Here is an 11,002-nt window from a genome sequence, read left to right as displayed (position 1 = left end):
GTCTCGGAGTTTGGTGATGAGTTTGCTTGGAATTATAGTATTGAAGGCGGAGCTGTGGTCAAGAAACAACAGTCTAACGTAGGTGTCTTTACTATCCAGATGCTCCAGAAATGAGTGTAGGGCCGGGGAGATGGTGTCCACTGTAGACCTGTTTTGTCGATAGGTGAATTGCAGTGGGTCGAGGTTGTCTGGGACACTGGAGTTGATGCGTGCCATGACCAGCCTCTCAAGAGGATGTCAGAGCCACTGGTCGGTAGTCATTAAGGCATGATACCTTGCTCGTCTTCAGTACCGGGATGATAGTGGTCTTAAAACAGGTGGGAACCTGAGATTGAAGCAGGGAGAGGTTAAATATGTTTGCAAGTACCCCTGCCAGCTGACCAGCACAAGATCTGAGCACACGGTCAGGGACACCATCTGGGCCAGGTGCTTTCCTTGGGTTCACTCTCCGGAAGACTGATCTTACGCCCTTGATGATGACCGTGGGTTCAGTTGCGTTGGAGGCTATCAGTGTGGGTGGTGACAATCCACTTCCTTTCTGTTCAAAATGTGTATAGAATGTGTTAAGCTCATCAGGAAGGGATGCGCTGTTGTTAACAATGCAGCCCGATTTCGTTTTGTAGCCTGTTATAACATGTAAGCCCTGCCACAACTGACGGCTGGTCTGGGACTCTATTTTGAACTGGTATTGTCTCTTGGCATTCCTGATAGCTTTCCGGAGGTCATATCTCGATTTCTTGTACAGGTCAGGATCACCAGATTTGTGTGTAGCAGTCCTCGACTTCAGCGGGGAGTGGATCTCCCGGTTCATCCTGGGTTTCCGGTTTGGGAACACCCGTATTGTCCTCTTTGGTACACAGTCCTCAACACACTTGCTGATAAAGTTTGTGATGGTGGTCACGTACTCATCTAGGCTGGCCACTGAGTCTTTGAACATGGACCAGTCCACTGTCTCAAAGCAGTCACGTAGGAGCTCATCTGTTTCCTCAGACCAGCAGTGCATGACTCTTTGTACTGGATCCTCCCGTTTCAGTTTGTTTGTATGCAGGGAGGAGGAGCACAGCCTGGTGGTCTGATTTACCAAAGTGAGGGCGAGGGGTGGCTCGGAAGGCATCTTTGATGCTCGGATGTCATACTGTCGGCTAGTTAGACCATAAGACCATAACTTATAGAGCAGAATTAGGCCATTTGGCCCATCTGCTCTGCCAGTCAATAATGGCTGATTTTTTTTCAACCCCATTCTCCTGCCTTCTCCTTCTAACCCTTAACCCCCTTACCAATCAAGAACCTATCAATCTCTGGCTTTAATACACCTAGTGACTTGGCCTCCACAGCCATCTGTGGCAACGAATTCCACAGACTCACCACCCTCTGGCTGAAGAAATTCCTCCCCATCTCAGTTTTAAGGGGATGTCCCTTTATTCTGAGGCTGTGACCTCAGATCCTAGACTCTCCTACTAATGGAAACATCCTCTCCCTATTCTCTCTATCCAAGCCTTTCAGTGTCTGGTAGGTTTCAAATAGGATGCCCCCTCATCCTGAACTCCATCGAGTACAGGCCCAGAGACATCAAATGCTCCTCACATGTTAAGCCTTTCATTCCTGGAGTCATTCTTGTGACCGTCTCCAGAGCCAGCACACCCTTCCTCAGATACAGGGCCCAAAATTGCTCACAGTATTTCAAATGCGTTCTGACCAATGCCTTATAAAGCCTCAGCAGTACATCCTTGCTTTTATATTCTAGTGCTCTTGAAATGAATGCTAACATTGAATTTGCCTTTATTACCGACTGCAAGTTAACCTTAGGGGAATCCTGAACTTGAACTCCCAAGTTCCTCTGCACCTGACTTCTGAATTTTCTTCCTATTTAGAAAATAGTCTACACCTTTATTCTTCCTACCAAAGTGCATAACCCCACACTTCCCTATGCTGTATTCCATCTGCCACTTCTTTGCCCACTCTCCCAACCTGTCCAAGTCTTTATGCAAGACTCGCTGCCTCTGTGACACTATCTGTTCTTCCACCTATCTTGGTTGCTGGATCTCCTTTATTCTTTGCATTTACTACCTTTTCTTGAGGTCAGGAGTTATTTGTTACACCTTGTAATTCATCACCTTGATTTTATGAATGTTTGTACCAGGATTTTCTGATTTGCCTGCAATACGGTCTACGGTAAACTTTGGGGCAGACCAGACACCATAGATGTATCAGTTGGGACTCATCTGGTTGATTGAAAAGATTTCTTTGCAGGGTCTTCAAGTCAATCTATAATGATTTTGTGGCAGTATGTGCTGCCATTACTATTGTGGTCAGGTTAATGGAAAAGGAATAAGGTGGTCAGTCTAGCAGTGTCAGCTCTTATCCTTACAGTCCATTGCTCAAATAATGTAATCTTACAAGTACTACTGCCTGGGTTGAGGATGGTACAAGGCTGCCACAAGAGTGCACTGGCCACAAAACCAACTGTCAGAAGAAATTATCAATCTCAATTTTTCTCTGCAAATTAGCTTTCCAATTTGTTGAAATTGGCAAGGATCATTTTCTTACATCCCATTGATATTCAATTCAAATTGCTCAATTTGCATTTGTTCCTTAACATGGTCAGGGCACATGTATTGACTACCATCATTGTAGCAAGAATGCATAACACCAGGTGAATCAAAATTTGACTAAAATGTTGACTGAGTTTCCTGTCCCAGTGTTGTGGGGTCCAAAAGCAGACCTGAAGCTTTCAACAGAGCAGGCTGGAGGAAATCCTGGAGATTTATCAAGATACCTGATTATGCCTAGCTGTATCCTCAATAGGTGTGAATATTAGTGGAGATATTAACAAGTGTTAGACTGCTAATGAACTTTTCACTATCAAATAGTCCTACATGGAACAGATGGTACAGTCAGAAGGTTATGTTAATCAGTTTGAGTGATTCTTCAGATTACAATCTGTTTAAAGAGAGGCAGCTGCAGTTAAATGTTGAAGTCTTGCAAGGGACACCTTGTAAGAAGTCAGAGGCAGAATAACCCACTTGATAAGGTAGTGATATGAAGTGCAAAAAAGTGCAAGTGAACATCAAGTTTGTTATATTCTTTATTAAAAATTCCATTACAAGTTAAAAAACAGTACTTTGTACACAATCTCTAAATGAATTGCTAAACTTAAAGCATGTGACCCAAAACAAATTGTTCAACTATACAGCATTTAAAAAGTTAACTATTTGCAAAGTTCCTTCAATATTATCCCAATATATTCAATGCCAATTTTAAATGCTAATATTAGCCATAATTTCCATTTTGAAAAATAAACAAACCACAATCCAATAAGACCACTTGAGAAATTGCAACCAAAGCCTTGGGAGCAAAGTCCTGTAACATTACCATTTTGTATCAAGCAACAGTCTCCCAAATGCAAGTGGAGGATGGAATGTAGTTAACTTGAAGGAATAGAAATTGAGCTGCACAGCAACCTTGTAAAATAATCCAAAGTTAGATGACTATCCACTTGCTTTGGCTCAATGGTTCAAGATTTCCAAAGTTTGTAGGACATTGATTTGTCTTAAATATGCCAGTTGTAGGATTAGGTGGTCAGCTGCTGTTTCTGAATTTCATCCAATTCTCTTCCCTGTAATAGAAGGTGTAAAATTAAACTGGAAGCATTTTAAATTGGAAGGAACTACAGCTTGCAAATGGTGAAAAACTTACCTCAGCTTTTTGATAGATGTGAGACTTGGCTGCCTTCCTTCGAGTAAAGAACTGGAAAAAGGAACCGGACAAGACATTAAGTTTGTTCAGATAAAACCAAGTGCAGATCTGAATTCTCAAAATAAGCTTAACCTACAATGGCGATTGCATAATGTGGAGCTGCAGACAATTCACATAAACTTGCCACTGCTCAAAATGTGTGTTCATGTCAAGGGTTGTTTTGTGGACAGTATGATATCTTTTCACCTGTTCTACTAGATATTGGCTTTAAATTCTGGGGGTGTGGACACCAGGGACAAGCCACCATTTATTGGTCATGCTTAATTGATGGTAACAATTGACTGAGGTGCTGCAGTCAGTAGGTGAATGGACTCCCAAGTGTTGTTCAGGCAGTGTATTGTCTGAACTTTGAGTTTTTGGAATTGGGGAAGTGCTGTTCAAGATCTGGAGGTTGCTCCAGTGGAACTTGGCCAATCAGTATTAAAACTCTATACCCTTCAAATATTTTAGTCATACAACACAGAAACAGATCCTTCAATCCAGTCAGTCCATGCTGACCATCCAACACCCATTCACACTAATCTCACATTCCTTATACACCAAGGGGATTTTTACGATGGCCAATTAACCCTGCCCCCCTCCCCCCCACCATTGTTACAAGAAAATGAACCATGCAATGAAACCAACAGGGAAAACATCCACACCCCACATAGCACCCAAGATCAGGATTGAACCAGGGTTGTTGGAGCTACTTACGACCTGCACCACTCAAATTTAACACCAATTTTGAAGGCAGAGAGATTTTCTTCATCTGCAGACTTCCTACTAGTCAAGCAGCAAAACAGACTACAAACCCATTTCATTTGGGCTCAAGCAAGTTTATGCCTTTAGAACTGGATTTCAGTTCAAATTCTTTAAACTTTCTCAGTATAGTACATCAATAAAAGCTGTCATGTTTAATACTTACAAGCACAACAAGTCCAGCCACAACTGCCAGGCACACCACTACAATGACTGCAATAATGCCAGGTGTCATTCCCTTCATGGAAAACTCTGGATTCTTTGAATCAATGTAGTACACATAAGCTTCTTCAAAAGAAAGCTTGGTCCCATCAAATGGTATACCATCATCCTGAATTGACCGATTATATTGAATGGAGAACAATGTGTTACCCTTGATCTAGCATGGAAGAGAAAAGGTAGTTAGTTTTCATATTGCTGATCAAAATTCTACATAAACTGGTATCTTTAGGGATAGTAACTACTGTGGAAGTTTAAAATGCACTTGCAAACCATTTTTAAAGAAGTCTTCTTTGCATTAACCAAGATCTCCAATTTTAATAGCCATCTTGGTGTCCTGCTTAAAGAATTTAGTTGCCCTAGTTGACATTAGGCAATTAGTGATGATCATCTCAAATCCAATATTTGCTGTTCATCTAAACAAGGGCAAGTTTTAGATTAATTGCAATTAGCTTCAGGATATTTAAATACTACTTACATCCTTTTCTAGGTAATATGTTGCAGTAGCAAGATCAGTTGGTGAAGTCACAGTACGATTTTGCTTTAGGTCCACTATGATATAATGGTCCTCCTCTGAATACTGTAATAAAAATGTTAGTACATAATTCAAACTCTTGTGCCTATAATACTACTTTTAGTAGAAATTTATAGGTAGGGAATGGGAGAAAAGTCTTCAACCATCTCAGTTTGCCCCAAATTTTAGTAATTTTTCCAGGACTTGATGCTCCAGATTACTTGTTATCAAAATATTGCCTGCACTTTTAGTTTTGAAAAGAAAGCTTAATAGCCAGCTGACAAAGATGTGCAGATTCAACTATGTTTAAAGCCAGAAAATTAGAACTGCAAACTTGGAAGAATCAGTTTGCAGAAATATGCAACACACAATTGAAAGCCAAGTCAAAGACCTTCAACAATAGTAAAGGGCAAAATAAACATGATTTCCAACACCACTGCAAATACCTCAACATGGGTTATAAGATGTAGCACATTGGTTTGCCCATTTTACAAGAGGCATTTCCTAATGTTCAAACTGTCACATTGCTTTGATACAAGGGGCATTCCACAAAAGAAAACCAATCTATTTCTAAACAGGATGCTGAAGTACAAGTATTTGTTTACCTCAACATTCTCAATGTAGCCTGGGTCTACCTGGTAGCCTGCAAACACATTTTTGATAGCTCTGTTGAGAGAAAAGTTGCAAAAGCATTAGCTATTGAAGTATTGCAATTTACAGATTCAGTGGGTTATATATTTGGCTTATTGCCAATTTAACAGTGAAGCACTCAGTCTCACAAATCTGCATTTGAAGCAGCACCTTCCAAAACCACCTAAAGTGCTTCATAGCCAGCAACTTGCTTTTCAAAAAGCATTGATAGTGATGCAGAAGTAAAAATTACACCAAGGACCTAATAATGATATTAGAACATACAAATTGTGGTACCATTCTGGGATCCAAGTATAGCCTTGGTTAAGGCAAGGGCATTGTAAACAGAGGCCCACTTTGTTTTGAAGCTACACAGTGCTACCAGCATTGTGAACCAAATGCAAACCAATTACATGCACACATCCATAAACTTCAAGCACACTATTGGGTACATCAATGACTTAAAATATGTCAGTGCTTACTCTTTGAGTTTAGTTTGATCCACCTGTTTTTCCATGGGTTTGTGCCTTAGCTGAACCTGAAACCAACTAAAAAAGAAAAATGTCATGAGGGAAGAAAGATAAATACAAAAGGTTCCTTAAATTTAATTTTATATATATATATATATATATACACACACACGCAGCCTTAAATGCAATTCTTACTGACTTTTCCCATTGGGTCAATATGAAATTCACAAGAGGGTCTGCAATTTTCCCCTCCCCCAAAACCCTGATAACAAGTGATGGTCAAAGTGTCGACACTTCTGGACATTTTCTTCCCCTGCAGGTTCCTCTTCATGCCATGCACCCCACTCCAGAAAAGTTAAGCCAACTATAACTGCAGTCAGCAGTGATTTGACCAGTAATGGATCCACTTCCATTGACCTTCACACCCCTCTCCTTGGTACCCAAACCAAGTTAGAACTGCAGTGTACTTACAAGGTCTCCACGAGCTCAGGGCACTGAATGTTTACATCTCCTTTGTCAGTTCTTCGAACACCAGCAGTGTTAACACACCAGCATGTGTCAGTCCCATTACACTGCTTGGCATGGAATTTTCCTTCATTATTGCATTCAGGATCATAAATGCCATCATTATCCAACATGGCATGCTCAGTGGGCTTTCTGCGGGTTCCAATATTATTCTTCTTTCTGTACATTTCATTCTTCATCATCCAACATTTGCTGGTCACTAAAATGTTTGAAGATTGTATTAGTATTGCCAGACCTACTTTGAAGGGTCAATTTTAGTGCAAGATTTAATTCTATTGAGCAAATGCTGGGTCCTCAAGATAAGTGGTTGGGGGCAGGATCGAAATACACTTGTTCATCAAATGGAATGATTTTCACCATCAGTAGAAGTATTCTAACTGGCATCCAGCTGAATATGGGATGTACCAATCAGAAGCAGCACCTCCACCTCATGTTTATCACTATCCATTTCTGGTAATCAAACTATTACCTTGGCTCATCCTCATGCAGCATGAGCAAAGCAAAATATACAGACATCATATTTTCTCACTTATCTTTGCCAAAGAAAATTAGTCACCTGGTGTGTTAAATGTAAAAGTCACCTGACCTTTATACCCCCAAATGTTGCCTTCTATCAGAAAGATCTCGTGCACTTTTTTGTTGCACTTCCCATTTTTTTGCCCAACAATCATTGAAAGATCTTTTAGCACCATTAATTCAACACCAGAATACAGGGACAGTCAAGAGTACAATTTGGATTAATCACACTATGTTGGAATGGAAAGGGAACAAGTATTATAGTGGGCAAATTCAGCAAGTAGTTACCATCGAATTGTCTTAATTTGGCAATACAAGCCAGTTCTGTGTTAAAAATCATTTTTTTTTAAATCAATTAACTCAATTGCATCTTGTTGCATCGATTTGGAAAGGTCTGAAGACCAGCAAAATATTTTGTTTGTTCTGTACCTGCATATGAAAAGCAGTCAAGATAAACAAGTGGTCAACTCAAATTTCTAATTACCAAGTCTGCGAGGATTCAACCCCCAAGTTATATTGGTGATGAAATGTGCATCATTAGCCAACATCAAAAGAAGCAGCTATTTTCTTAGTAGTAGTCACTGATACCTCTCTACCTTCTCCCTCAACTACTGGAAGCAACATCCAGAGTCTACTCATACCTATACATACCAACAGGCATCCAGGTTTACACAAATACTAAGTGCACCTGGCATTTGTATGATAAATTGTTAGTTCCAATATTTCACATTACCAGGAGAAATCCTCAGTCAATGTATGAAAGTTGAACAAAATTAGAATCAAAGGTGTAAAAAATGCATCACTGTCTCAAATTACTACATTACATTAGATTAAAGGCATAAATGCATTGCCTGAGGGTGGTGGAGGCAAATTTATTGGTGGCTTTTAAGAGGGGCTTGGATGGGAAATGAATGAGGGGAAAATGGAGGGATATGGGCATTCTGTAGGTAGAAGGGAATAGCAATGTCAGCACAACATTGTGGGCCAAAGGGCCTGTTCTGTGCTGTTCTATGTTCCCAAGCAATGACAGTTCAGGTCCACACACCCTCTAACACTTTGATTTAATATTTTTGGCAGTATCAATCACTAGTTTCATGCTTCAGCAGACAAAATACATAGCACCAAGTTTTAAAATTACTATGGGTTAGTTCAGATTGAAGAACAATGTTGTCAAAAACTAAACCTGGATTTTTCAGATCAAGTTTAAACGGAGACAGTTTTAAAACATCAGGTCACTGTTTACCCAAAGTGTTGATAGGAACAACACTAATTGGCCTTCATGGTGGTCATCCATAGCAGTAATTCAGTCAGGTGTGAGTAGCAGAAAACTTACCAATTCTTTCAAAATAAATAATATTGGCATTCTTTTAAACTCCATCCCAACAGGGATCTAACTTCTCATTAGTAATTTGTGCAACAAGTGATCAAGGGGTAGTAGAAGGACACTCAAAGAACATTCCTTATAAAAGTAAAATGTACATTACTTCAATGCATACTATGTAGATCTTAAATCTATAACTTACATTTGCTGCAATTTACTATAGGGGCCATATTTTCAGCTACTTTCAAGGTACACTCACAAGTGGAACCACTGCATTTGGCAAATTGGTTTGTCAAGCACATGGGACAATCTGAAAGAAAGTTAGAAAACACAATTTACAAAACATCCACTGGTCATAAAATAACCAGAACATCTTACTCAAAAAGAGAAGTTCAAGGATAGAAGCTAATTAAACAAATTTGTCAAACTACTGGGGACGAAAACTCAATCACTTACACTACTGAATTTAAAGCAACTCCATTCCTCTAAGTAACTCCCTCACATTGCAGTTCTTAAAAGATCAGGACTTAAGATTCTGTCTAACCCAAGAATTCATCATCGTTGAACCAGTGCCTCAAGTCCCAATAGGATGTTAGCAGAGATAAAATAACTACCCCTCATTTACAAACACAATTTTAGTATTATTACAGTCAGGAGTATCATTAACTAGTTTAAATGTCTTAAAGGAGGTCCGAACTCAGCCTAACGACTCATCCGATAATAAATATTGAAACGTAAACCGAGAGATCCAAAACTTTAGGGAAATCATTGAAAACTAACATACAAATTGAAGCCCAACCCATTGCCTCCAGACACAAGAATGCAGGACTGACAAAGACGGTCACCGCGGGCCACACCCAGCCGGCAGCGGGCGGCCCTGGAAGCGCCCCCCATCGCCTGTCGCGGGAACTGCCGACCCGTCCAACGCCCTGGCGCACCCCAGCGGGCGCCGTTTCCCCCAACGACGTCGTCGAAGCTTTCGACGGCATCGTTAAAGACCGAAGAGGGGAGAATGGGGCGAAGATGAGCAAGATCAATTCGAACAACTAAAGTCAGCGTTCGGAAACGTTAATAAGAAACCGAAGCGTCGACTTCGTTGACGGAGCCTCACCTGGGAGACTAGCCCTTCTCCCACTCACCTTTATCCTCCTCCTGCGCCAGGGCGGCCAACGAGCACAAGGCCAGCACCAAGGAGCCCAACACACGCATCTCGTCCGCTCACAAACCCCACCAGGTCCTCGTCAACAGGGGCTAAACACTCGGCTCGCACGTCCCGGCCGGCTCAGGTCAACTCCTCAAACGTTGAAGGATATCAGCAAATAACCAGGTTCCCCCGTCCGCCAAGTGCACCCTCCACCTCCTCCGTTACGGCCTCACTACAAACTTCCTCTACCTCTCGGGCATTTATACTTTTGGGAAGCTGACGTCAGTTCATTACCTGGTGAAACTGGGACGAGTCCTTTCCTGTTAGGTGATACCAACTTGTCGTCAAATTACTGCCTCTTTCCACACCATATTTGTCTCTTCCTCTTCTTGGGAAAGATCAGGGCGTGATCCCACCCATTATCGCACTCGGATTGTTTAGAACAACAAGGAACATGTAGGATTCCCCACTCCATCCCACCCTGAAACTGGAAAATGCCGATGAGCACACAACATTGAATCACTTAGGTTTCACCACCTTGGGACCTGAAACACCACGTAATTTCAAATTACATCATGGGATTATAGGAGCACTAAGAATAGTTTAATTTATGTTGACCAGCCAGGCACACAGACTTCAATTACGTAATTTTGTGTTTTTTTTTGCTGTTTTCGTTATTACTTTGTAAATAAATAGAGGCGCAACACTTTAATATGTGAACAAGTTTAATTAATAAATAAAAACACCAAGTGCTAGGAACCATCAGCGTGGAACATCCGAGGAGAGAGAGAAACAGAGTTACAAGTCAGACCGATGACCTTCGGTCAAACAAACGGCAAAAGACGTTACAGTTTTTAAGTACAAAGGCGAAGAGGAGAGGAGGGGCTAACAACTAACCAAAAGGTTTAGAAGCAAGGCATAATCTAGTGACAGCGTAGACGGTAGGCCTCGTAATTTTTTATATTTCAAAGGTATGTTTATTGATAATGTATACAGTAAGTACAGTCAGTACTCGTTTTCCTCTGCATTCATTGTGCCCTCAAATAAATACAATCTCTTAAAAATACATCGACTCCACTCATGTTTCCTTAAACAGTGCAAACATAAGGCGTTTGAGAAGCTGTTGCACGGGACTGCGGTCCTTCCCCATAAACTCTTTGTGATGG

At 41.0% G+C, this 11,002-nt stretch overlaps 1 protein-coding gene across 1 annotated transcript; it reads right to left on the bottom strand.

The window, feature by feature from the left end:
- Positions 1-3,071: 3,071 nt before the first annotated feature.
- Positions 3,072-10,071, bottom strand: epcam (epithelial cell adhesion molecule). The gene is made up of 9 exons (XM_052012433.1): positions 9,832-10,071; positions 8,895-9,002; positions 6,802-7,054; positions 6,343-6,408; positions 5,836-5,896; positions 5,195-5,296; positions 4,664-4,876; positions 3,697-3,747; positions 3,072-3,616 (listed from the first exon to the last, which is right to left on the bottom strand). Exons 1-9 carry the CDS (start codon positions 9,899-9,901, stop codon positions 3,572-3,574), a joined length of 969 nt encoding a protein of 322 aa, XP_051868393.1. The 5' UTR covers positions 9,902-10,071; the 3' UTR covers positions 3,072-3,571.
- Positions 10,072-11,002: the final 931 nt, after the last annotated feature.

Source organism: Pristis pectinata, chromosome 3, assembly GCF_009764475.1.
Source record: "Pristis pectinata isolate sPriPec2 chromosome 3, sPriPec2.1.pri, whole genome shotgun sequence".
In the NCBI taxonomy this organism is placed as follows: Eukaryota; Metazoa; Chordata; class Chondrichthyes; order Rhinopristiformes; family Pristidae; genus Pristis; species Pristis pectinata.
The sequence above is the reverse complement of the archived record's forward strand: the minus strand, read 5'-3'. Positions and strand labels throughout refer to the sequence as shown.